The 27816-nt window shown below is 51.2% G+C and overlaps 1 protein-coding gene across 7 annotated transcripts; it reads right to left on the reverse strand.

Annotated features, from left to right (window-relative positions):
• Nucleotides 1-1072: 1072 nt before the first annotated feature.
• On the reverse strand, nucleotides 1073-27500 carry PHLDB3 (pleckstrin homology like domain family B member 3). Of its 7 annotated transcripts, none has more exons than XM_069549136.1 (18): nucleotides 27415-27500; nucleotides 27099-27165; nucleotides 26969-27006; nucleotides 26279-26545; nucleotides 25440-25622; nucleotides 25057-25194; nucleotides 21201-21329; nucleotides 20810-20971; nucleotides 19394-19504; nucleotides 19190-19273; nucleotides 18677-18787; nucleotides 8496-8595; nucleotides 8251-8341; nucleotides 8078-8165; nucleotides 7882-7938; nucleotides 3671-3890; nucleotides 2990-3075; nucleotides 1073-1502 (listed from the first exon to the last, which is right to left on the reverse strand). In XM_069549136.1, the coding sequence occupies exons 4-18, from the start codon at nucleotides 26510-26512 to the stop codon at nucleotides 1368-1370; spliced, it is 1929 nt and encodes a 642-aa protein (XP_069405237.1). In that variant the 5' UTR covers nucleotides 26513-26545; nucleotides 26969-27006; nucleotides 27099-27165; nucleotides 27415-27500; the 3' UTR covers nucleotides 1073-1367. The 7 variants fall into 7 exon arrangements, with proteins under 7 accessions (XP_069405237.1, XP_069405235.1, XP_069405236.1 ...); XM_069549134.1 differs by having other exon boundaries at nucleotides 26861-27006; XM_069549135.1 differs by lacking the exon at nucleotides 26969-27006 and having other exon boundaries at nucleotides 26279-26631.
• Nucleotides 27501-27816: the final 316 nt, after the last annotated feature.

The raw sequence follows: 27816 nt of genomic DNA on the forward strand, positions 1-27816 counted from the left end.
TCCTGTTTGCCACCACCCCATCCTCAGCATCTCTCTCATCAGTTTATTCAACCATCAGACATTGCCTCAGCACCTACTTTGCAGACGGGCCCTTTGTTGTGTGCCAAGGACTCAGTAGTGATGGAAACAGTCCAACCTCTGCCTCCTGGAGCCCCCACCCAGCACATAAAACACTCATCAGCACGGATGACCGAGAGTAGTCGAGGCTCCAGGGGGAAGGTGCAGGCAGAATGATCAGGGCTGGGACGGGAAGCCCTGAGGAAACAGCTGACTCAGAAGAATCAGGGAAGGCTTCCTAGAGAAGGAACCATCTGAGTTTTGACCTAAATGATGAGTAGGGTGGAGTGGGGAAAGGTAACTTAGCAAAGGGAACATCGGGTATATTATTTACCAAGACTGAGAGATGAAAGGATAGCTTTTTTTTTCCCCCTTTCGTGGAATGAAATGTGCCCTATGGTGCTGGAAATACAGCCATGACCAGGCCAGCCCTGGCTCTGCCTTCTTGGAGCTCCCAGTCTGTCGGGACATTGATCCATCACCAGTGATGGCCCAGGATGCTCAGGAATGGACCGTGTGTGCATGACTGCTAAGTTGCTTCAGTCGTGTCCAGCTCTTTGTGACCCAATGGACTGTAGCCCAGGGGAGCTCAAAGGAGAGGGTGTGTTTGATCCAGGTCGGGGAGTCAGGAAAGGTTGCCTGTAGGAGGCGACAATCCAATTAAGCTAAGAACAAGGAGCTAGCCAGTTAAGGGAAGGGCAGAGGGTATCACATGTGCCAAGGCCTGGAAGGCAGGAACCTAGGAGTTCCTAGAAACTGCCAATTGCCTAGCAATTGCCCAGTCAGGTCCAAAAGGGTGGAAGCAGGCGGACCCACAAAGCGAAAAAACAAAATTGCCACATGCCTCTCTACACCCACCCCCTGCTCCCATCCAAGACCATGGGGTTGAAGACCTCCATTCCTTCTGGGAAGAACCAGCTGAGGGATGGTTGGTTGGTTGTTTTGGGTATCCGTAACTCAGATGCCTTGCCTAGGGGCCGAGGGGTCCCGTACGTGTATGCTGGGAACCTCAGTAAACTGTTTTCTTCCATGTTTAATTCGGTATCACAGGAGCAACAATAAATAGTTCCTTCCCACCCCCGCAATTTTTCTCCAGTCCGGGGCAGAGTCCGAGGGGCTGGCTTCCCGTCCGGAGAAGGCACCTGCAGCCCGGAAAAGTCGTGGCTCAGACCAGCCGAGCCATCAAACCCACAAAATTCCCTGGAGAGTTACAAAGGGGCGGGGCCAGGCTTCCCGACAGTGGGCGTGGCTTCGAGACACGGCGCAGGGGCGGAGCTTCACTGAGACTACCCCCGAAAGAGTGTGGTCAATCAGGGGGCGTGGTTCTCATCCGCCGCTGTAACGATGACGTCCATCCAAATACGCACCGCCTCTGGGCTGGGAGCCACCATGTAGAAAAGGCGTTCGTACGTTTTGACACAGAACGTTAGGCGAGGGTTCGGGCTCTGGAATAAGTAGTGGAGTGGAGGTGGTTAAGAGAATAGATATGACTCCACCGTAGTTCAAATTCCAGCCTTGCTATTTACAGGATGTGTAGAGTTGGGCAAGTAATTTAAACTCCCTGAATGTATGCGGATCTGTCCTCCTAAATGATGCTACCTACTTCTATGGGTTATGAGGGTTAAATGAATTAACACAGGAAGGCGCTGAGAATTATGGGAGCAAGAGGAATTTAAAGGAAGGACCCATGTCCCAATCCCCCAGCTCTACCTTCTCCTGTATTAGACATTGTTGCTGTTGTTCAGTCGCTAAGTTTTGTCTAACTCTTTTGTGATCCCACGGACTGCAGCCTGCCAGGCTCGCCTCCTCGTCCAGGGATTTCCCAGGCAAGAATATTGGAGTGGGTTGCCATTTCCTCCTCCAGGAAGTCTTCCCGACCCAGGAATCTGAACTTGTGTCTCTTGCGTCTCCTGCACTGCAGGCGGATCCTTTACCACTGAGCTCCCTGTGCCATGCTTAGTTGCTAAGTCATGTCCAACTGTTTGCCAGCCATTGACTGTAGCCTGCCAGGCTCCCTGTCCACGGGGATTCTCCAGGCAAGAATACTGAAGTGAGTGGCCATGCCCTCTTCTGGGGGATCTTCCAAACCCAGGGATCAAACCTAGGTCTCCTGCATTGCAGGCGGATTCTTTACCACCTGAGCCACAGGGAAGCCCTACTGAGTCCCCTAGGAAGTCCATATATTAGAAATACAAGCATTCAAATTTCCCCTCTTCTTAATCTAGGTCTCCCTGGTTTGTAACTGGGAAAAATTTAGTCTACAACATATTTATTGAGTACCTACTTGCCAACCCCAAATTAAGTAAAGCCTTTATGTCCATTTTCTGTCTTTAACCTCAACTCTGGAGACATGGCTTTAAGAGTGCCCATTCTGCAGGTGAAAACACTGAGGCTGGAGACTGGAAGTCACTTTTCTGATGTCCCACACCTGGGATTCCAACCTAAGCTCTAGAGACACAGTTACTCTCCAGAGCTTTCTAAACATTGTATCAGTTTCTGGCACTGCACTTTTATAAATATTCCAATTCCAGAATTCTCTGGGGAAAAATAAATCTGATATGACACCACAGGACCCATTCCCATTTGGCAACTGTGAGAAGATGCTAAGAAATGATCCTCTCCTTTCGATGCTCCCAGGAGGCCTCAGTCCCCACCTTGCCCAATTCAGTCATTCATTCTTGACTTGGCATCTGAGTTGCCCAAATTTCTGCTCTCAAACTATTGTTCCAAGAAAAATAACTGTGGCTGAGAGCCAGAGACTGAACTCTTAATTTCTGGCCCCTGCAGTGAAATGACCTGTTTGGGTTTCCTGTGCTGGATGGAGTACCCTGACAATAGGGGCTATGGGTGGCCCTTCCCCAGGGGATAAGCTAGGATTTGACTGGCAGGGCTCCAACCATGAGGGCAGGGCAGCACCCAACAGGGGCTTCACCTTGAAGGCACAGCGTAAGTGGTCATAGTAGACTTCCTCGATAGCCTGGAAGTAGATGACACCTTTGAGCTTGGTCTCTTCCTTGTCTGATGGAGAGGGTGAGGGAGAAACAGAGCCAGTGAGAGATGGGTTGGGGTTGGAGGGGAGGGTACCAAGGGGGGAGAGGAGTCTCTGAGCCCAAGTCCAGAGACTGGGATTGGGGTGAGGAGCATGGTGATAGAATCTGAAGGTCCCTAAAGCGCTGTGGTTAGGAGGTGAGTGAATGTCGGTGGGAGACTGGTGTAGTGAACGGATAAGGCTGGGAGGTGGAGTCTGGGGAGCTGGAATCCTAGGTCCCCAAGTCTTTTGGCCCCTGAGAAGGGCAGAGACTCAAGGAGAGGTCCAGAATCATCGATTACCCTAGAGAGGAAGGAGGAGAGGCCTGGAACCCTAGATCTGGGGGCTAGGCACTGATAATGCTCCCCCTGGGTATGGGGAAACTGGGGTCTGGGCACCCAAGTGATGCCCAATGAGGGCTGGGTCGCTGAAGGAGGAAGCGACTAGGGGGTCCCGGCACACACATGGACATAAGAGGGGAGAGGCCTGGGGGTGGGGCTGCCATGTCTCTGGGGTGAAGGTCTGGAGTGGTCTCTTTCACAGACTTGGCGGCCCAGGCACCTCAGGCAGAGGGGCTGGGCTAACCTGCATAGTAGGCCAGGCGGCGGGCCTGGCGGTCAAAGCAGAACCATCGCTTCCTCCAGGTCTTGATACGGCCACCCATCTTCACCAGGGGTCCGCGGCAGCAGCCTCCGGAAACCTGTAAGTGTGGGCAGTTTTCCGGATTGTGGCCCCAGCGCTCCAGGTGCTGCCGGAGATCCAAGACCCGAGGGCCAGCAGGGCTGGATGGCGGCATGGGCGGGGCCTGGGGAGGGAAGAGAAGGGGGCTGTGACGTCACAGGGTCAAGAGCTGGGAGGGAAGTCTATAGCCTGGACCTGCAAGGGGAGCCCATCGCAGTAGCTGAAGTGTAAGGACCAGCACAGCCTTTAACTTTGGCAATGACGATTAAGGCGGTATTTCTGACAGCTACTCCGACTGACTGGCACACTGCCCAGGGCTTTACCAGTAACCATTCCTCAACTCCCCTCAATGGCCACTCTTGGGTCAAGGCTACTATAAGTCCCGTTTTTCAGATGAGCACACTGAGGTACAGAGAGAAACAATCCACCTGAGGTCACACAGAGCTTCTAAGTGACAGAGCAGGGATGTGAAGCCAGGTCTTCCTGACCTTAGTGCTCACCCTGAAACACCAGAGATGTGTTAGAAAAGTGATAAATCCCAGTAAGCCCTCATCTACTGTATCTGTAAAACAGGAACCAGATGGTGAGTGGTTATAATGAGAGTGCTGATTCCATTATTATTATTGTTGTAGACAGCATTCTTGCTGTGATGAAATTGGTGATCATTACCTGTGCTAAAACACACACACACTTTATAATCTCTTTGCCCCCCTTCTCCTCAGGAGGTAGGTACGTCATTGTCCCCATTTTACAGATGTGGAAACCAAGATTCAGAGAGGTTAAGTCACAGGCCCAAGTCACACAGCCAGAGCTGACGAGCCAGAACTCCCCAGGCAGAGTGGTCAGCTCAGGTGGCCATAAAGTGGAGCACAACGAAGGCCATCAAAGCATCTACTGTTACAAGGTCTAGCCTGATCAAACCTATTCTTCCCGAAAGCTTCCTGCAAAGAATGGTAAATGATCCCCAAGGTCACACTGAGGCCTCAGACTCCAGCATGCAAGCAGACCCCTAAGGGATTTTGTTAAAATGCAGACTAGGATTCAGTTCAGGGATGCTGATGCTGCTGGCCCATGGACCACTCTATGAGTACTGAGGGTTGAAAACACTGAAATAAGGCTAAAGCAAGAAAGGATGAGAAATAGAGGGGAGACTAACTGCATGGAGACAAGGGAGAGTGAGGAGGGGGTGGGGGGAAGAGCTGGGGAACGCACAGGAGGGGAAGGGGTGGTTAAAAGGGCACCCACTGGGCATCCTGCCAACTCCACACAGTAACACTAAGTGATCACCATGTACTGGAGGTCTGCTCTGTGGCCAGCACTGTGGCAAGTGATCACCTCTCTGCTTCTCCAAAACAACCCATTATTGTCCCCATTTCACAGAGGAGGAAACTGAAGCTCTTAAAGAGGAAGTGACTCACGAAGGTCACCCAGGTAGGACATGGGTGGAGCTGGGCCCCAGTCAAGGAGAGCAGGGATGGGCTTGGGACTGGCAACTCCCCCACTGCCCACCCATGTCACCTCCAGGGAACGCCTGTCCCTCTCCAAGTCTTGGTTTTCCTCATCCCAGCACCCTCCTCATGGGGCTGTTTCCTGGATGAGCTCTCTGTTGTCACCTGGTGAGTCCACCCCCAGGCGCAAACCCCAGGGACACGCTTGCTCACGGACGCAAGAAGGCAGCTCGAGGTGTGAGGGGGTGGGGATGGGGGACAATGCAGTCAGCAGGGGCTGGTTAATAAATGATGGTGCTACACAGCAGGCGTGTTTCATTTTTAATGAGGCAGAGCTTATGTCTGACAACCCGGAAGGCTCCACCAGCCTTCCCACTTTAGTTTATTCCCGGCTCTTATCAGCACCTGACATGCTACTTATGTTACTTACTGATGCTGCTTTCTGTCTCTCTCCCCTGCTAAAGGCCAGCTTCCAAAATGCAGGGATTGCCACTCTGCTGTCACCCAGGGTCTACCACACAGGGCGTGCTCAGTCACTCAGTCATGTCTGACTCTCTGCAGCCCCATGGACCGTAGCCCGCCAGGCTCCTCTGTCCGTGGGATTCTCCAGGCAAGGATGCTGCAGTGGGTTGCCATGCCCTCCTCCAGGGGATCTTCCCCACCCAGGGATGGAGCCCGAATCTCCTCCATCCTCTGCATTGACAGGCGGATTCTTTATCACTGAGCCACTTGAGAAAGCCACCATAAATAGACACTCCATAAATACTGGGTTGAAATGAATAAGGAAAGGCCTAATGTTTGAGAGAACCAGAAATGGGTTGGGAACCATGTACTTGTTTGTGAGGAACATAAATTCACCAAATGCAGGCTGATCGGTGAATGTGGAAAAGTATAAACACAGATTTGAAGTCTCCTCCACGACAGAAAACACTTGCGCCTCCAGGCTGGGAGAACTTCACTTTCCCAAATTCTAAAGTGTTTGCTCTAGGGGCTTCCCTGGTGGTCTAGTGGCTGGCACTCTGCACTCCCTCTGCAGGGGCATGGGTTCAATACCTGGCTGGGGAACTAAAATCCCACAGGCCACACGGGGAGGCCACAAAGATAAAGAAATACGGTGTATGTTGTAACAAAAAAGTATTCATATTCTTAGTAAAGGTGGAAATAAAAGCTTAATGAGGAGCTGTCAGCTAAACTCAGAGTAGGAGAAATTCTACAAGATAAAGGACTTTTCCACCCAATAAATGGCATTTTTTTTTTTTAAGCAAGGAGGGAGGACTCAATCTGAGAGATTTAAGACATTTTTACTAAAGGCGCTGTGTGTGCTTTGTTTGGATCCAGATTTGAATAACCAACCATCAAAATCTATTTTGGAGACAACTAGGGATTTTGTTAAAATGCAGACTGGGATTCAGTCATTCCAGGGTGGAGGTCTGGAGGGGAATGAAGTTCAAGGATCCGATGCTGCTGGTCCATGGACCACACTATGAGTATTGAGGGCTGAAAACATTGAAGTAAGGCCAAAGCAAGAAAGGATGAGAAACAGAGGTGAGACGAATTGCATGGAGACAAGGAAGAGTGAGGAGGGGGTGGGGGGAGGAGCTGGGGAACGCACAGGAGGGGAAGGGGTGGTTAAAAGGGCAGCCACTGGGTCATCCTGCCAACTCCACACAAGTAACACCAAGTGGTCACCATGTACTGGAGGTCTGCTCTGCGGCCAGCACTGGGCCAAGTGATCAACTCCCTGCCTCTCCAAAATAGCCCATTATTGTCCCCATTTCACAGAGGAGGCAACTGAGGCTTCTAGCGAGGAAGTGCTCACCAAATGTTAATATGGACCATGTATTAGAATGCTACAAAATTAGTAATAATTTCATAAGCTATGACAGTGGAACTTATGTTAATATATATACAGATAGATAGATAGTAGGTACATAGTGATGTATGGAGGAAATGATAAACTATGTGGAATTGGCTTTAAAATGTTCTGCTGCAGAATGGGAAGTAGGTGCGGGTCCAGAACAACAAAGTCCATAAGTAAAATAAGATTCAATATTGATAACCGGCGGAGCAACATGGAGGGCTTCCCTGGTAGCTCAGCGGTAAAGAACCTGCCTGCGAATGCAGGAGTCGAGGGTTCAGTCCCTGTGTCGGGAAGATCCCCTGGAGAAGGAAATGGCAACCCACTGCAGGATTCTTGTTTGGAGAATCCCGTGGACAGAGGAGCCTGGCGGGCTATAGTCCATGGGGTCACAAAAGAGCCGGACATGACCAACCAATGAAACAACGGTCATGAGCTGCATGGTGGGCACATGGAAGGTTATTAATCTAGTCAACCTTTGTTTGAATATTTCTTAAGTAAAAAGGTTGTTTTTCTTTTTTTTTAAGAATCAAACAAATAAAATTTTAAATACGATTTAAAAGCCCCAGCTTGTGGTTACCCTCATACTGCAGTAACTGCTGACGCCGGCACCCACTTACAGAAGAGGAAACCGAGGCACAGAGAACTGAGTGTCACATACCATGGATTCAGAGAACCCTGATGGGAGCAGAAACTAGGTCTTCAGAGTTCCCCTTCCCTTGCCAAGCCCAGGACACTTTGGAGAACAGGAGAGGGTGAGATGTCAAAGGGCAGAGGTCAGGGGAAGTGAGGGCAGGGGCGAGACTCACCATGATGGCAGGTACAGGGGGGCCTGAGGGACCTTCCTTGCTTCTTCTTGTCCCTTCCTGTGGGTGCAGAAAGAAAGTGTCAACAAGACTGGAAACCAATAAGAAGTGGGGGAAATGTACTGCATTCCTGAGTCTGGGGGAGGAGGGGCTGGGGGTCTGGACTCCTGGGTCTGGGGGAGGAGGGGCTGGGTCTCACCCTGGCCTGCAGCAGCCGCTCCCTCTCCGCCACAGCCTGCTGCAGGAGCTGCTCCATTCGGGCGATGTCTGGGTAGAGGCCCCTGCAGCTGGGAGGAAGGAAGAGAGACGGGGCCGGTGAGAGGAGCCCAGTCTCTTCCCCAACGTCTTCCCACCTTCTCCCTGACATCTCACCTATTCCCGGGGCCGCAGTTTAGCAGCTGATAGAGAGGGTGCCTCCCGGAGTCTCTAGCTTCAGGCGGGAGGGCCGAGGCCTCCAGGGATCCTGGGGGGAGAAGGGCCAGGGCAATGGGCTGGGATGCTTCCTGGTCTAAGCCTCTCCCTCTCTCCCCCAACGGGGGCATCCAGGTTTCTCCATCCTGTGCGCAGGGAGAGTGGTGATGGGAGAAGAGGGTATGTGGTGTGAAGTTGGTACTCACCGGTACAATGGAGCGACAGAGGCCGGGGACATCCTCTCTGACTGGCTCTCTCTCCCCTCTTCCGGGACAGGCTTCCAGTCCTCTGGAGGCCAATGGAACCCTGAAACACACACAGCCCAGGCACACAGGAAAAGATGCTCAGTCTCCACCATTAGATCAGAGAACCGCCAAGGAAAACCACTATCTTGAGACTGCCCGGGTGGTCCAAGGGTGAAGACTTGGAGCTCCCCATGCAAGGGGCCAGGGTTCGATCCCTGGCCAGGGATCCCACATGCTGCAACTAAGAGTTTGCAGGTGGCAACTAAAGATCCTGCATGCCCCAGTGAAGACTGAAGATCCCCGAGCAACCCGGCGCAGTCAAATAAACAAATATTTTTTTCAAAAAAAGAAACCACCATCTCATTGGCACAGATCAGAAGGCCACTGTAAACACAATGCTGAGTGAATGAGTAGTCATAAAGGGCCACACAGTGTACTGATCAGAATGGGCAAATCCAGAGAGACAGTGGTTGCCAGGGGCTGGGAGGAGAGGGGAATTGAGGGGTGACGGCTCAAGGGTAAAGGGTTTCTTTGTGCATGCGTGCTAAGTCACTTCAGTCGTGTCCGACTCTTTGCGACCTCATGGACTGCAGCCCACCAGGCTCCACCGTCCATGGGATTTTCCAGGCAAGAGTACTGGAATGGAGTGCCATTGCCTTCTCCGCCCACAAGGCTGAGGGCTGTTTTACTGGAAAAAATCTATGGAGGTCCGTTTGGCTCTTTTTAAAAGATAAAAATGGTAAAAAAGAAAAATAAAATGAATTTGAAAAAAGAAAGGAAATAAAATCAAAATGACAAATGTATAAGCCTTTTGAGCCCCAACTCCATTTCTAGGCCTTGTGGGTACACTCAGACATGTGCAAGACGGCCTGAGTTCAAGGTTAATTCCCACAGATGCCTGGAGACCACCTAGTTAGTTAGTTAGTGTTAGTCGCTCAGTTGTGTCCAACTCTTTGCAACCCCATGGACTGGAGCCCACCAGGCTCCTCTGTCCATGGGATTTCCCAGGCAAGAATCCTGGAGTGGGTAGCCATTCCCTTCTCCAGGGGATCTTCCCAACCCAGAAGTCAAACCTGAGTCTCTTGCATCTCCTGCACTGCAGGCAGATTCCCCACCTAAGCAAGGAAGAGACCACCTAGGAGACTGCCTAAGTGCCCATCAAAAGGAGACAGGCTCGATAAACCTGAGATCATCCACGTGGAGGAAAACCCCAAAGCAGATAAAAGGCAAAGGATGCTGTTTATATCAGCTAGAAGATAATGTTTAAGGTATAAGCAAGTACAGAGAGTGCAAAGAGGATACCACCTACCCATAAAAAGAGGGGAAGAGTGTATACATGCCTGACTGTTTCAGTACAGAGTATTGGGACTTCCCTGGTGGTCCATTGGCTAAGACTCTGACCTCCCAATGGAGGGGGGCCGGGTTCCATCCCTGGTCAGGGAACCTGATCCCGAATGTGGCAACTAAGACCAGCATAGCCAAATAAGTAAATATCCAATGTACAATGAAAGTCGTTCAGTCGTGTTCGACTCTTTGCAACCCCATTGACTATACAGTCCATGGAATTCTCCAGGCCAGAATACCAGAGTGGGTAGCCTTTCCCTTCTCCAGGGGATCTTCACAACCCAGGGATCGAACCCAGGTCTCCCACACTGCAGGCAGATTCTTTACCAGCTGAGCTATCGGGGAAGCCCAAATAAGTAAAAATAAATACTTTTTAAAAAACACAGTACATCTCTGGGAAGACAGGAGACACTTGTAACCCTGGCTATCCCTGGGAGGTGAATTGAGTGGATGGAAACAGCGGCAAGAAAGATCTTTTCTCTGAATGTCCTCCCTTTGAACTCAGAACAAGAGGAATATTCTTTTTCAAAATAATAAACATGACAACCAAGTGCAACCTGTGTTCCTGGACCAGAAAAAACAATTTTTTTTTGTTGTTGTTTTTTGCTAACAAAAAGCAAAAAACATTTGCGGGACAACTGACAAAAATATGAATAACAAGAGCTTCCCTGGTGGCTCAGTGGTAAAGAATCTGCCTGCTAATAATGCAGGAGACATGGGTTCCAGCCCTGGTCCAGGAAGACCCCACATGCCAGGGAGCAACTAAGCCTGTGTGCCACCGTCATTGAGATCCAGAGCCCGGGAGCTGCAACTACGGAGCCCTCCGGCCACAGCTACTGAAGCCCATGCGCCCTAGAACCCGTGCCCTGCTGCAAGAGAAGCCACTGCAACGAGAAGACCGCAGCTGCAGAGCAACCCCCTCAGCACGGCTAGAGAAAACCAACAGCAGCAACGAAGACCCAGCACAGCCAAAATTAGGTAATTTATATATGAATAACATTGTGGACTTGAATAGTATTGTCTCAATGTTAGCTTCCTGAATGTGATTGCTGTACTGTGGTTCCGTCTGGGAATGGCCTTGACCTCAGATGATAAAAAGTAGAAGCATTTAGGGATAAAGGGGAATCATGCTTCAGAAAAGAAGAATAAACGGTGTGTGTGTGCGTGTGGGTGTGTGTGTACAGAGGGTGATACAGCAAATGCCAAATGTGGTAAACTGTTAGTCACACAATCTGGGTGACAGGTAGACAGTAATTCTTTCTGCTCTTTCTGCAGTTTTCCTGTAAGTCTTAAATCATTTCAAAATAAAATAATAAAAAAACTACGCCCAAAATGAAAATAAACTTATTTGAGAGTAACAAAGAAAGCAAACTAAAATCATTTCTTTAAAAAAAAAAACCAGCAAAAACTCTGCTTGGATAACAAAAGATAATAAGAATAAATAAGTTGTATAATTTGAGCACCAACACATATCGTGCATGCCAAGCTGCTTCAGTCGAATAAGACTCTTTTGCAACCGCATGGTCTGTGGCCGCCAGCTCCTCTGCCCATGGGATTCTCCAGGCAAGAATACTAGAGTGAGTTGCCAGGCCCTCCTCCTGGCCCAGGGATCAAACCCAAGTCCCCTGCATCTCCAGCATTTCCGGTAGATTCTTCACCAAGGAGCAACCAGGAAAGCCCATCAATATGTATGCTCACTGCTAAAGATCTTAACTCATCAAATATATGTAAGTTAAAGAAAAATCGAATTGGTCACCAAAAGAACCAAGTCTTTATTTTGAAGGTAGGTGAATGAAGTGAAATTGTCAAGCACTTTCTTTTCCTACAAAAACCATATCCCTGGGTAACCAAATAATCAATAAAGGCAAGTCCCTCTTTATAAAAAATTGTCAATCAATAAACGAAGAAGGAGGACTTCCCTGGCAATCCAGCGGTTAAGACTCTGCACTTCCAGTGCAGGGGGTGGAGGTTCCATTTCTGGTCAGGGAACTAAGACCCCACATGCTGAGCGGGCAGCCAAAAAATAATAACTGCTTTTTTTGTTTTAAGATTTCTTTAACTACATTAAAGAAAAAAAACAATAAAAATAAATGAAGTAATAACAGATGGGATTTTCCCACTCATGACCTCCAGGGAATCAATCAATGGATGCCGCAAAAAAAGAGACACATGCTCCCAGGATGACTCCCCAAAATGCCGATCATGCAACTGCTCAGCCTCCCACACCCAACTTTACAGGAAAAAGAGAGGCAGAGCAAGGTGGTGTTGACCCCCACAGATGCAATCAGCAAACCCTGCCTGCGAAACTACAGAGCAACTGCCTGGTTTCTTCAAACATATTTCAAGAGGGACAATAAAAGAAATGGGAGTCTGTGGATTCTGCTGCTGCTAAGTCGCGTCAGTCCTGTCCTGCTGGAGTGGTTTGTCATTTCCCTCTCCAGTGCACAAAAGTGAAAAGTGAAAGTGAAGTCGCTCAGTCGTGTCCGACTCTCCGACTCTTTGCAACCCATGGACTGCAGTCTACCAGGCTCCTCCGTCCATGAGATTTCCCAGGCAAGAGTACTGGGGTGGGTTGCCATTGCCTTCTCTGTGGATTCTAGGAGATTTAAAAGAGATACGCTGTACTTAGTCAGTCTTATTCGACTCTTTGAGACGCCATGGACTGTAACCCACCAGGCTCCTCTGTCCATGGGGATTCTCCAGGCAAGAATACCGGAGTGGGTTGCCATGCCCTCCTTCAGGGGATTTTCCCAACCCGGTGGTCGGACCCAGGTCTCCCGCATTGCAGGTGGATTCTTTACCGTCTGAGCCACCAGGGAAGCCCGTAGCCACACACACACACAGTTTAAACTACAGCTTTTGGCGATAGACACTGAACTGATGGAACTTTCAATGTAAGAAGACTAGGATAAACGTCAGGCTAGTGGTTATTCTCCGGGAGACCGATAGGGGTCACCATTGAGCGGGGTTATGTTGTGACCTGACACCTGGGGCCGTCACCCCGAGTGTTCCCATTAATAATTATTAAGCTGTGCGTGTGGTCGATGTGATTCTCTATATCCGTATTATTTTAAAACGTTTTTTAAAATAGTAACCATGGGACTACTGGGCTTCCCAGGTGGCTCAGTGGTTAAGAACCTGCCTGTCAATGTAGGAGACGTGGGTTTGATCCCTGAGTCCCGAAGACCTCCTGAAGTAGGAAATGGCAACCCACTCCAGTGTTATTACCTGGAAAATTCTATGAACAGAGGAGCGTGGCTGGCAACAGTCCATGGGGTCGCAAAGAGCCGGGCACAGCTAAGCGCGCACACACACACACACATACACACACACACACACACACACACAACCATGGGACTCCCCTGGCGGTCTAGTGGTTAAGACTCTACACTTCCACTACAGGGGATGCAGGTTTAATCCCTGGTTTGAGAATAAGATTCTACATGCCACGCAGCTTCATTCAGAAGATAAAAAAAATAAAAATAATAACCAGTATTTACCAAGTGCTCAGTCTTTGCCCAAGAGTGTCTGTGGCACATCACAGACCCATTTAAGCTTCCAGAAGCCCTGGGAGTCAGGAAAGGTTCAAACCACTTCAAAAAGATGAAAACGAGCCCCAAGTTCCTGTGGCTCTTCACTCTTCCCTTCCCTCAACTGATATTCCCAGCACTTCCCAGCTGAGAGATTGTTGGCACTGAGGAAGCACGTAGGTAAGAGAGACTCAGTCTTTCCTGGTGGCTCAGACCATAAAGAATCTGCCTGCCAACGCAGGAGACCAGAGTTCCATCCTTGGGTTGGGAAGGTTCCCTGGAGAAGGGAATGGCAACCCACTCCAATATTCTTGCCTGGGAGAATTCCATGGACAGAGGAGCCTGGCAGGCTACTAACACACACTGGCAAGAGAGCTCCAAGTCTTGTCTGCATGGAGCTGACACTGTAGGGACTGAGTGACGTGTATATGTGTGTGTGTTCAGTCGTGTCAGACTCTTTGCAACTCCGTGGACTGTAGCCTGCCAGGCTCCTCTGTCTGTGGAATTTTCTAGGCAAGAATACAGGAGTGGGTTGCCATTTCCTACTCCAGGGGATCTTCCCAAGCCAGGGGTTGAACCCAGGTCTCCTGCATCCCCTGCACTGGCAGGTGGATTCTTTACCACTGCACCACCTGGGAAGCCTCAAGGAACTGAAAAAGTCATCATTCAAGATGCATATCATCTGACATTGCTGTGAGTGAAGGGTGTTACAAAAGAGTGTTATAAACGGGTATTATAAAAAAGGCTCACCTGCAACTGGAAGACCAGGAACAGCCTTCTGGACACTGACCCTGAGGCCCAAAGGATAAGAGTTGGCCAGGGTTGCCTGAGGCGAAGGGTGTTCCGGCAGGATCGGCAAGTGCAAAGGCCCTGAGGCAGGAGCCAGCATGGCGTGCGGGTGGTGGGGAGGGGGTAAGTGCCCCTGCCGCTGAACAGAGTCAGTACAGGGAGGGGGATAGTGAGAGGTGGGCAGGGGTCAGGCCACACCAAGGAGCCTGGGGGAACCATGGAAGGCTTGTGGAGGGAAGAGCTGAAAAGTAGGAGGGATGAAGATCACTCTGGCTATCGTTTTGGAGCCAAAAACTAAGGTGGAGAAAGTCACTGAGGAGGGTGGTAGAAGGTCGCAAAAACCAGAAATGAGGGTGGCAGTGGATAGAATAAGAATTATAATAATTATAACAATATCAATCAAGGACCGCCCTGGTGGTCCAATGGTTAAGAATCCACCTTCCAATACGGGAGACATGGATTCAATCCCTGGTCAGAGAGCTAAGATCCCACATGCTGCGGGGCAACTAAGCCTATAAGCCACAACTAGAGAGAAGCCCGCGTACTGTAACTAACTAGCCCGACGCAGCCAAAAATGAATTCTTTTTTAAAAAAGCTGGTCTTCCCTCATTAAAAAATATAATACTAATCATTATATAACCAGAATAACAGGTGCCCACATTTACTAAGCACCTGCTATGTGCCAGACATCACACCAAGTACTTTAATGCATTAGCCAATGAATGCTGCTATTATTTCCATTTCGCAGCTAAGTAAACTGAGGCACAGGGCTGTATCTCAGGTCAACCAGCTAGGAAGTGGCACAACAGGTACTGGAATCTGAGCAGAGTCAGTACTCTTAGGCATCACATGATCCTGGAAAGAAGGGGTGGGATTTGAGAAGGATTCAATAGGACTTGGAGGGAGAGACGGGCAGGGGCAAGGGGGAGTGATTTGATAATCCCTCCATTTATCTGCTTGTCTACTGTTTCTCTGGCTGCGTAAACAAAGACTCCCTGTGTTCTCTGTGGGGCTTTCCCCTGTGGCTCAGGGGTTAAAGAATCTGCCTACAATACAGGAGACTCAGGAGATAAAGGTTCGATCCCCTGGAGGAGGCCATAGCAACCTACTCCGTTCTGCCTGGAGAATCCCATGGACTGAGGAGCCTGGCAGGCTACGGTCCATAGGGTTGAACAAAGTCAGACACAACTGAGGCAGCCTTAGCAAGCACGCAGATACAACTTCATCCCTGAGGTCCCTCGTCACTGCTTATGAGCTCGTGTTAACCAGGTGCCCACTTGGGTTCTGAAGTTTCCTTGAGAAACTCTCGTCTCTGAAAGGCACAGGCTGAGGAATCAGGCAGCTTTGGTTCACACCAAGCTCTGCCGCTTAGTTGGGTGTGTGACTTTAGCAAGTCACGGCTCTTCTCAGGGCAACTCCCCGTCTGTAAAGTGAGCGAGGTCCTGCCACCCTGCCGTAGCTGATGCCAAGATTCATACACTGACCTCATGCAAAACACACAGAAGAGTGCCTGGCACGGCCACCAGTGTCCAAGGGCCAGACACTTGGTGACACCCGCATGCAAGGTGGGTGTGGGGTCCACGCCGGGTCCACCTGGCCTTAGAGGCTCTGTGTCCACAAAAGCCACTAACTCAGGTAAGGACTCCATAGGAATGGCCCAGGCTTCCCACCAAGTCTTTATAGATATGCAATTTAATTATAAGGGTCATATTTACCCGAAGGCACATTCGTTGCCTGGCAACAGAGCTGACAATCCACCTTTATCAGCCTTCCAGCTAGAAAGTTACAAAGGCTCTGCTAACCCTTCATCTGGACAATAATAGGACCCAATGCTACGGTTTCTTCTGACCAAAAATAAAATTTCATATTAGGTGCATTTGCAATTTCATACATATATAATATATATTATTGAATTATATATTCAAGAAACATAATTTTAATATAAAATATATTAAGTTGAAGCATGTCAAACTGTCAGTATTTGACTGTTTCTCACCTTCAAATGGGCTTTCCTGGTGACACAGATGGTAAAGAAGCCTGAAGTGTGGGAGACTGGGGTTTGATCCCTGGATCAGGAAGATCCCCTGGAGAGGGGAATGGTAACCCACTCCAGTATTCTTGCCTGGAGAATTCCATGGACAGAGGAGCCAGAAATTATATGTTTCATGAATATATAATTCAATAATATATGCTATATATGTATGAAATTGTATATGCACCTAATATAAAATTTTATTTTTGGGTTAGAAGGAACCGGCTTTGAATCCATGGGGTCGCAAAGAGTCGGACACAACTGAGCAACTTTCACCCTCAAATAATAGCAATTCCGTGTGGTTCAAAGTGATAAGATGGCTTTGAGCAGATCCTGGCCTATATTAAGCTCTTAAATATTAATATCAATTACTATTTTAGCAATAGTTAATAATATGTTAATATCATATTGTTATTATTAAGATATGTTGCATATAATATAATCAACAGGTAAATATTATAATATATGATATTATTAATTTATTAGTGTTAACTTTTGAGCTTCCCTGGTGGCTCAGACTGTAAAGAATCTGCCTGCACTGCAGGAGGCCCACGTTTGTTCAGTCCCTGGGTTGGGAAGATCCCCTGGAGAAGGAAATGGCAACCCACTCCAGTACTCTTGCCTGGGAAATCCCATGGACAGAGGAACCTGGTGGGCTACCATCCATGGGTCACAAGGAGTTGGATACCACCAAGTAAGTAACAACAGCAACAACAATATTATGTTATTATTGTGGGTACAAAGACAGACAGACATGGGTCTTTATAACATCATTGCTTAAACTACACGAAACTCCATCTGCCATCCTCAGAGAGAGGAGCTCCAGGCACCCACACAGAACTGTGTACGCACAGAAGCTCAGAGTGGTTCAGAGTGTGGGCTCTGAGAGTGCTGAGTTCAAATCCCAGCCTTGCTGTATATTAGCTGATTAAGAAACCTCAGCTGCCTCAGTTTCTTCCCTATAAAACGATAAGAAGAACCCAGCTTGTAGAGTTGTTGCAACGACTAAGTAAGTAAATCCACATAAACATTTAAAACATTGCCTGGGGACTTCCCAGGTGGTCCAGTGGTTAAGAATCCACCTTCCAATGCAGGGGCGGGGGAACTAAGATCCTACAGCCTTGGGGCAACTAAGCCCACACCCAGCAACTACTGAGCCTGTGGACCACAGGGAAGATCCAGCACAGCCAAAGAAAAAAAAATTATTTTAATTCATAAAATAAAACAGTGCCTGGCACACTATAAAGACTCCACCAAAAAAAAAAAAAAAAGGCTTCACAAATTTTAGCAGTCTTTATGATTCTTACTGTTTATATCATTATTACAGAGCCATTGAAAAAAGGCACCTCTTAATGTATCGAAAGAAAAAATCTCTACCACAGTCTTGAGCTAGAGAAAAAAAAAAAGCCAACTAGCAGCTAATACACATGTTTTTGAAACAAACATTTACGTGATAGAACAACCGCTCACTCTTTCTAAGCGCTTACCCCATATCCATACAATAGCCCCACCTCCGGGTACAGCACGCTGCCACTGTCTACTCTATTTCATTTAAAGTTGCTAGCAACATATTCAATAAATGTTTTAACCCATTCATAAATTGGAACCCCCATTTTTCAGAAAATGTGGAAGAAAGAAACAAATAGCTACCAGGACCTCCCTGGTGGCCCACTGGCTAAGACTCCGAGCTCCCAATGCAGGGGGCCCCGGGTTTGATCCCTGGTCAGGGAACTAGATCCCACATGCTGCAACTAAGACCAGGTATAGCCAAATAAATAAATACAAGTACTAAAAAAGAAAAAGAAACAAATAGCTGCCCGGTTCTGAGGAGGAGGGCCAGGGCTCATTGGGCTGGGGAGGGAAGGACTGATTATCAATGTGCTCTGCTGGGTGGCTTTTAAAATTTACATCTGGGGGCCTCCCTGGTGGTTTAGTGGTTGAGAATCCACCCACCAGGGCAGGAGACACAGGTTCGTTCCCTGGTCTGGGAAGATCCCATATGCCAAGGAGCAGCTGAGCCCACGTGCCACAACTGCCGAAGCGCATGCACCCTAGAGACGTTGGCCTGCAACAAGGGAAGCCACTGCAATGAGAAGCCCAGGCACCGCAGTGAAAGGCAGCCCCCGCTCGCCGCAACTAGAGAAAAGCCCGAGCGCCGCCACGGAGGCTCAGCACAGCCAAAAATTAATAAACACATCTTTTAAAAACTAAATAAATAAAATTAACCCCTGGGCGGGCCTGGTTCCATTTCTCCAGGGGAGGGGAGGTAAGATGTTAGGCAGAAGAAAGAAAAAGTAATAAAGCTGGAGCTTGGTGAAAGTTAAAAATGCGGCTTGATCAGCCGCCCCTCTCCCTCCCTCCCTCCCTCCCCCATGCCCACAGCAGAGAAAGCCACTGGTGACCAGCGAGACCCCCCGGTGATGAGGTATTTGTGGGGGGGGGGGCACCTGGAGGGAGCTGTGAACAGAGAAGAGGCAGGAAGAGGTGGCGGCGGCCGTGTGAGCAGTGGGATCCTGGAGAACCAGCAACTGGCGGTCTGTCTTCTGGGTGAAGAGGAGCTGCAGGAGAAGGGGTGGGGTGGTGGGCCGCTGCCAGGATGCTCTGGCCTCCAGAGCATGGGTACCCACTGCCAGAATGCTCTGGCCCAGGCCTCCAGAGCATGGGTGCCCACTGCCAGGATGCTCTGGCCCAGGCCTCCAGAGCCAGCCCATTTCTTGGATGGAGAAGGAAAGGCTCAAGGCCCCAAGATAGTGGGAACGCGGTCTCAGGGAAGGAGGGCTTGTGTGCAGAGACTGCTGGTTCTCTGAGGAGGAGGCTCTGGAGGTCTGCACTCCTGAGGCCCAGGGTGAAAAGGGATTAGGGGTTGAGAATGGTGGATCCCAAGGGAGAATGGAGGTGGGGGACCTAGATTCCTAGGTCTCAGGGAGGAGGGGGCTGAAAGGCACACGAAATCTCCATACCTTGGTGAGAGCCTGGTTGGGCTCAGAGAAGTCCCCGCCAGGGGTTCCCTGAAGGCAGTTAAGCTCAAGCAGTCGGCTCCGTTCCTGGGGAGGGCAAGACATGAGCAACTCCTACACCTCAGGGGACATATGGGGTGCAGGCGAGGCAAGGGTATGCCCCAGCAGGAAGTGGGGATGCAAGACCGGTGTCGGCCGTGAACTGACCTGCGTCAGGGCCTGAAGGGCCTCCTCCTTCTTCTGGCTCAGCCCCCGGCTCTCAGCGGCCATCTGCTCCCCCAGCGACTTGAGCTGCTCCTCCAAGACCTGGATCCGGCGCTGTGGGGCACCCGCCAAGGCCTGGGTTACTCAGCTGCCCCCTGGTCCCCAGCTGGTACCCCCAGAACCAGCCCCTCCTTGAGAACCTGGGGTTTGCTCCACCCCATAACAGAGACCCTGGCATCTGGATGCCTGGGAGGGCATGGGGGACACAGAGTCAACCTTCGCTAGTGCCCTTCTCCCCTTTGAGGGCCTAGAAGAGACCTGGGGTGAGCTGGAGGGGTGGAAGTTCCCATATCCAGAGGCTGAGGAAGACAGAGACCCAGAGAAAGTGGACATTGCCAAGAACAGAGAGAGAGAGGGACTTTCCTGGTGGTAGAATGGCTCAGACGCTGAGTTCGCAATGCAAGGGGCCCGGGTTTGATCTCTGGCCAGGGAACTAGATCCCACATGCCAGAGCTAAAAAGATCTTACGTGCTGCAATGAAGATCGAAGATCCTGCATGCCCCCACTAAGACCCAGCACAGCCAACTAAATAATAAATATTAAACAGAAAAAGAAAAAAAAAAGAGAAACAGAAAAAGGGAAAGACAAAGAGAGAAACTGGAAAAGATACAGAATAAAAGAGTCAAGACAGAAGGAGAGCAGACACAGAGCCCGTGAGACAGGAATGGAAAAAGAGCGACAGGGAAAACGCCCAGAAATAGAGGTGGGGAAAGGAGACCCACATCGGAACTTTCTAATCCGAAACTCTGGGAACCTTTGTATTAAATACAGTCAAAAGTTGAAAGTTAGTCACACAGTCGTGTCCAACTCTTTGCAATCCCATGGACTGTAGCCCATCCATGGAATTCTCCAGGCAAGAGTACTGGAGTGGGTTGCCATTTCCTTCTCCAAAATACAGTCAAACTTGTGGCTTTTTCCAGCAGGACTTTTCAGAAACCTTGAAAGTGAAGCTCCCAGAAAGGACTGGTGGGAGCATCGTTTGAGATGAGGGCTGAGACATGGGGAGTGTAGTGGCGAAGACCTAGCAGATTCAGATCCCAGTTCAATCCTTTGGGAACAAAGTGACCTTGGAAAAGATAACTTGAGCACCTTGACCTTGAGTTTCTTCATTTAGAAAATGGGGGGAAAGATATGAAGACCTGTCTCCCAGGACTGTTGTAAGGATTCGATGACTTAAGATTCATGAAATGTTTAGGATCGTGCCCGGCCCCTGGTCAATGCTCAATAAACATCAGCGACCATCATGACTGTTTTGAAGAACATGACAGGGAGGACACCAGGACAGAGAAGGGACGAGACAACGAGTGGAGGAGCCAGAGGGCAGCGGCGAGGGAGGCAGGCGAGCCCAGGCCGACTCACCCTGTGCTGTGCCACACTGGCCTGGAGCTCCTGGACCTTGCGGTCTGGCGCCCCGGCCCCAGTGCTGTCCCGATCTTCTTCCTCCTGCCGGCTCTCGCGCTCCAGCTGCTGGAACTCCAGGTCCTCATAGGCACGCTGGGCCACGTCCAGCTGTTCCCTCATCTGTGGAGGGGACACAAAAGGACTGGAGGCCTGGACCTCTAAGGACCAGGAGGGTGGAGGGCTGGAGCCACGACTCCTGGACAAGGAGGGAGGAGGGGCTGCGGATCTAGACTCCGGCGTCCTGCAGGTTTAGGGGCTTGGGGCCTGAGCTCCTAGGTGGGTGGGAGAGGAGGGGACTGAGGGCCCGGATGGCTGGGTCCTGGGTGGCCTGGATACCGGGTCCCCTTACCTCCTGCATTCCCTGCAGAAGCCGCTCATGCTGGTCTTCGGGCTGTGAGTCGAGCTGCTCCTGGGCCTCCTGGAGTCTTTGGCGAAGACCCTCCACACGATCCCGCTCCTGGCTCAGCCGCCTCTGTTCCTGCATCAACAGCAACCAGACTCTTAGCCTCAGCCTGAGCACAGGGAGGGAAACAGGCCAGCTGGGGCTAAGGCCAGCCAGATCTCAAGCTCCTTCTCGCCTGGGGAGTCCCCCCTCTCCAAGTCTGGGGTGTTGGCTCTATGAGGGCAGGGAGCCTGTCTCTCTGGTTCATGCTGTACAGGCCCACCCAGAGCAGACCAAGTAAACAGCTTTTTAAGAAATGAAGGAGGGGACAGTTGAATGGATAAAGATGTGGTACACATACGCAATGGAATATTACTCGGCCATGAAAAAGAACGAAACCATGCCATTTGCAGCAACATGGATGGAATTAGAGATTAGCATACCAAGCGAAGTAAGTCAGAAGGAGAAAGATAAATGCCATCGAATGATAATGATATGTGCCATCTAAAATTTGACACAAATTAACTTATCTATGTAACAAACAAACTCACAGTCATACAGAACAGACTTGTTAGCACAGGGAACTGTATTCAATATCCTGTGATAAGCTGTAATGGAAAAGAATATGAGGGGTCTTCCCCTCGGTCCAGTGGTTAAGACAGTGTACTTCCACTGCAGGGGCCATGGGTTAGATCCCTGATCAGGGAACTAAGACCCCCACATGCTGAGCTGCATGGCCAAAAAAAAAAAAAGAAGAGTATATCTATATATAACTGAATCACTTTGCTGTACAGCAGAAGTTAACACAACATTGTAAATCAACTATTCTCCAATAAAGTTTTAAAAAAGCAATAAATGAGGGAATGAATGCTAAACATATCCAGACTTGGTGATTGATGCTGGGGACCCAGAAGGGGGTCAGACCTGGGCCCTGTACTCCAGCAGGGGACACAGCCAGTTATAGCCTGGGACAATCATGGCAGTGAAACACGCAGATTCTGTGGGAACCAGAATGGGGGGAACCATTTCTATCAGGGTAAGCCTAGGCTTTCTGGATGTGAAGATTTTAAGGTGAGCCACACAAACCAGGGAACATTGAGACCTGGGGAGCTGGAGAAGGCTGGAAGGGCTTTCTGGACTAAGGGAACAGCATGGTGCAAATGAATGGAAGTTGAACAGTACAGGAGGGACTTTCCTGGTGGTCCACTGGCTAAGACTCTGAGCTCCCAATGTAGGGGACCTGGGTTCGATCCCTGCTCAAGACACTAGATCCCACATGCCACAAGGAAGAGTTTGCAGGCCTGCTGCATGCTCAACTGCTTCAGTCATGTCTGACTCTTTGCAGCCCCATGGACTGTAGCCCACCAGGATCCTCTGTCCATGGGACTTCCCAGGCAAGAATACTGGAGTAGGTTGCCATTTCCTCCCCCAGGAGATCTCCCTGACCCAGGGATCAAACCAGTTTCTCCTGGGGCTCCTGCATTGCAGGCAGATTCTTTACCACTTGAGCCACCAGGGAAGCCCAAGAGTTTGCATATCACAACTAAAACATTCCGCATGCCACAATGAAGACTGAAAATCCCACGTGCCCCAACTAAGACTCAGCAGAGCCAAATAAATAAATAAAAATAAATACTTAATAAAAGAGAAGAGAAAAGTAAAGGAAGTGTAAGGGCAGACTGCAGTCAAGAAGAAAGAAGGTGGGATGGAGGGAAGAGAGGGGGAATACAGGTGAGAGATGACAGTGGAAAGGCAGACAAGACAGAGCTTGGGTGTGGTTTGGACCGCCAGGCTGAGGAACACGTATCCGGGTCAGTGGGGAGTCACGGCAAGATTGAAAGGCTGGAGTAGGATCTGGGTGTGGAACCATCCCTCTGGGAGATAGGTTCGAGGGGTTGAGACCAGCTTCTTCCTGAGTCCTCCGGGCAACAAGAATGAGACCTTAGACTTCCCTGGTGGGCCAGTGGTTAAGAATCCACCTGCCAACGCAGGGGACATGGGTTCAATCCCTGGTCTGGGGAGATCCCACATGCCGCAGGCCAACTACTGAAGCCTGAACTCTGGAGCCCAAGTACCGTGACAAGAGAAGCCACAGCAACAAGAAGCCCCAGCACTACAACCAGAGAGCAGCCCCCGCCCACTGCAACTAGAGGAAGCCTGCACGCAGCAACGAAGACTGAGTCCAGCCAAAAATCAGTAACTAATGAAAATTTAAAAAAAGAATGTGACCTCGCCCGAGGTCTAGGCAGGGCAGATATAAAGGAGATAAACTAGCAAGAGAGATGCAGGGGGCACAAAGAACAGGACATGGTGACTGACAGGCTTAGGGTGAGAGATAAGGAGGCATGCAGAATGAGGCTCAGGACTCTGGCCTGGTGACCAAAGGGACAGTGAGACGGGGATGGTGTGGAAAAGGGAGTTGCTGAGGTCAGCACGGGATATGGTGAATGAGAAGGGGCCAGACTCCTGGATCTAAGGCAGGAGGGGCTGGGGACCTGGATTCCTAGGTCTGAGGGAGGAGGGACTGGGGGTCTGGACTCCTGGATCCAAGGCAGGAGGGGCTTGGGACCTGGATTCCTGGATCCAAGGCAGGAGGGGCTTGGGACCTGGATTCCTGGATCCAAGGCAGGAGGGGCTGGGGACCTGGATTCTTGTATCTAAGGCAGGAGGGGCTGGGGTCTGGAAACCCAGGTCCTAGGGGAAGAAGGAGCATCTAGGAACCAATATCCTAGAAATCAGGACACATAGGTCTAGATTTTGAGAGGGAAATCAGGGCTGGGAGAAATACAGGCTCTTTGAGGTAACTGAAGACTCAGGATCCAACCCCAGGAAATTCCAATATGTAAGATAAGGGCAAAGAGAGAGACTGATAGAATTACAAAGTTACCATTTTCCAACGGGCAGCACTCTCCCATCAAGCAATGACCAACAATGGATGTTAAAGCCTTTAGGTAAGTAACTATTAGGAAGGGATCAGAGTGACCTCACTGAGGTCTGGAGAATCAGAGAGAACATCCCCCAGGCCCAGTGCCCCAAATGCACCACAGCACATCCGAATCTGATCCATCTTATACATTTAATCAACCACCTGCTTCCAGGAAGCGAAACGAGATAAAGGACACCCCCGGCGTCCAACTGGTCACATACTGACCATGGGACAGAGGACTTGGTTTCTTCAACAAAGAGTTCAGGGGAAAAAAACAGTAGGCAGGGACCATTAGAGGAGAAACAACACAGGCAAGACATTGCAACCCATTACGATAACCCGATTCAAACAGCCAACTGTTAGCCATTGTTTTTGAGACAGTCTGGGACCCATGGAAACGGACTGGAGATGAGATAGTAATTCTTCAGATGTGATAATGACATAGGGGTGATGTTTTCTTAAAAGAGCTCTTAAAAAACTGAAGTATTCACTGTCAACATGATGTCTGGTACTGGATTTCAAATCTAGGGACAGGGAAGCCAACTAGAGGACATGAAACAGGAACGGAGGATTCATCGCAGCTGAACTGGGGAGTACACCACATGGCAACAGTCTATTTTTTGTTGGTTTGACATTTTTCACAAAACAACATTTAGAGAGCACAGAGAAATGGGGCAAGGGAACACGCCCCAGTGAGTCAGGCCCCTAAGTCATACAGGAGAGAGGGAGGAGGGAAACAGACAGGCATAGGTCCCCGCCGCTGCCCACCCCCAGCCCCAGTATCATGGCTTGGGCAACAGGGGGTGCAACCCGGGCCCCAGGTCCCAGGATTGCCACAGGAATGTCTGTCCAACAAGGAAGAGAACCGACGATGAAGGTCCGGCAGGGCAAACACACCTGTTCCCGCTGCTCCTGGCCGCCCTTCTCTGAGTCCACCTGCTGCCCTAGCAGCTCGCGAAGCTGCTCCTCCTCCCGCCGAGCGGCCACTCGCTCCCCAGCCAGCTCACCCCGCAGCAGGGCCACCTCCACCTCCATCTGCAGAGAGAAGGCAAGAGCTGGGACCCAGAGGCCTGGGACTGAGAGCAAGGAAGGGGTGGTGGCGCGCGGACGCCTGCTTGGGTCTGATCGAAGGAGCTGGGAATCCGAACTCCTGGATTCGAAGAGAGCATGGAGCAGGAGGCCTGAGACTCGGCTCCCATGGGTGTAAAGGACTGGGGTCCTGGCCTGACGGGGCTCCCCACGAGTTGGGGCCAGACTTCCCAAGGGGTCTGCAGCCTCACCTCGATCCTCAGTTCCTTCCTCTGACGCTGTAGCTCTTTCACTCGCTGCTCCATTAAAGCCACGCGAGTCAGGGCCTCCAGCTGCTGCGCGCGAAGCCGCCGCGCCGCCCCTCGCACCCCTTCTCCGGACAGAGCTGGTGCGGGGGGCTTGGCCGGGGTCTGCACTGGAGACGGAGCCTCCGCCTGAGGTTGAAGAGGGCTAGTCAGCTGGGGAGGACTCGCCCCCTGCCGTCACTAAATAGGTCTCTGGGGCGGGGGGTGGGGGTGGGAGTCTGAGTTAGCGACCCTCAGCCACCAAGCTCTTTTATCCGAGGCGGGGAGGGTGCAGGTCCGATGACTGCTCGGCCCCAGGAGGTGGCTCAGGGACTCGCAGTCCGGGGAGGGGGCACAACGCTGACTCAAGGATGCTGTTTCCCATTGTCTTGGCCTCACGTCTTCGAAGGTTCTGCATCTCTTTCTCTCTCCCCGGGTCTCTGAGCCTTTCCCCCTTTTCTCTGGGCTTCATCTGCCTGACTCAGTATGTCTTCTGTCTCTGAATCGCTATGTTTCTTTCTCCCTCGGAGTATCTCCCTGCCTCAAGGTTTCTCTGTCTCTCTTTCTGCTTCTCTGAGCATCACTGTTTCTGGGTTTCTGTCTGTGCCTATCCTCAACCCTCTGAGTCTCTTGTCCCTGCTCTCGCAGTGTCCCTTGACCCCTTTGGATCTTTGTCTCCCAGTGTCCCCGTCTCTCGGTCTCTATCTGGTCTCCCTATACCTGGCTCTCTGTGTCTCTGTCGCCCGCTTGGGTCTGCTCCTCTGGGTCCCCCCCACCCAGTGACTCTCGCCCCCCGGGTCCCTCACCGCATCGTGGCTGCTTTCGGTGCTGCTGCCTTCTCCCACTTCTTCCTCTTCCTTCGCCTGCTGCTCAGCTCCTTGGCCGCTCGGAAGCTCTGCCGGGGCCTCGGGCGCCTCCCGCTCGCGGGAGTCTTTGGGGTGCCCCCGGGGCTTGGAGGCCCCTTGAGATCGGACCTCTGTGTCGCACTCCGGGACCGCCGCCGGCGGGGTCTCCAGGTCCGGGCTGCTCCGCGTCCCCATGGCCGCTGAGAATTCCCGTCGGGTGGGCGGGGCCTGGGGTTACGGAGGAGTTGGGGGCGTGGCCCAGGGGGCCGGCGCTTCCCGCCCGAAAGCTCCGGAGAGCGCTCCAGAGGCGGGGCCTGAGAGTTCAAAGGATGGGACTGAGCATTCCAGAGGCGGGGCCTGGAGCTTCTAGGGGCGGGGTTCGTGGCTCCTGGGGCGTCACGCCCCAAGAGGCGGGACCGGAATTTGAGTCCGGGTCGTAGTACGCCCCCTACCGGCGCCTCCCTGCTATCCAGGTGTCGAGCCTTGTACTTTGCCACCCGCCCCCAACTATCCCCTTGGACCACTTTAGAGCGACCCCATCACCATCTGCTTCGCGGACTCAGGAGCTGGGTTCCGCTCTGTCCTCTCTGGAGCCCCGTAGTCTCAGCTCTGACCCCGCTGTGTAAGGGAGCCGTGCCCCTGCAGCCTCACCCAGGGATCGGAGAGTCGGGTCTCCTGGTCTCCCTCTCCTGACAAACCAGGAGCCTTGAGTCCTCGGCTCCTCGAGAGCGAGATTCCAGAACTCCAGCCCCCGCGACCCCCACAGCCCCGGCCCCCTCACCGGCTCAGGCTTCGGCGCGCTCCGTTCTGCGCTCCGGCGCAGCAGTTTCTGCCCGCTGGACAGGTCGCTGGGGAAGAGGGAGGAGAGACAGGCTGCTCGGTCCCCCTCCCCAGCAGCCCGGAAGTGGAGTGGGGGACAACAGGTCCAACAGCTCTCGAGGGAGGAGGGAGCGACCAGCTTGCCCCGCCCGCAGCCGCGGCATCGAGCCATCCTGGCCCCACCGGCCCCACCCTAGGGAAACCCAGCATGACGACCCCCCCGGCTCTGCCTCCAGCGCCCCCAGTCCTGCCCCCGGGGGGCCAGGCGCCTTGGTCACCTGTGTAAAAGCGCCTCCCTAATGCCCAGACTCTGAGAATCCTGAGAGGAAGAGGGGAATGGAGGTAGGGGCCTCTCCCCTCTAATGAGCACTTTAGAAGGGCCCCAACCGGTTTGGGGAGCTGGACAAGAGGAGGGGGTGCCCTGAGCTGAGTCAGAGGCCCGCCCAGAGACAGCGGGAAGTGTGGCCCCCCCACCTTGCTATGGGTGGAGGGCAGAGGTTAAAGGTCTCAGCCAGACCCTTTCCTCTCTGAGCAAAAACAGGAAAATAACTGCTATGTGAGAAAGGATTTTTGGATGTCAGGAGCTGCCTATATAAAGTATAAACATTTTATACACATTAAATTATTTGATCTTTACAGCAGCTTACAGAGAAATTACTATCTCCATTTTATAGTCAGGA

Source organism: Ovis canadensis, chromosome 14 (assembly GCF_042477335.2).
Source record: "Ovis canadensis isolate MfBH-ARS-UI-01 breed Bighorn chromosome 14, ARS-UI_OviCan_v2, whole genome shotgun sequence".
NCBI lineage: Eukaryota > Metazoa > Chordata > Mammalia > Artiodactyla > Bovidae > Ovis > Ovis canadensis.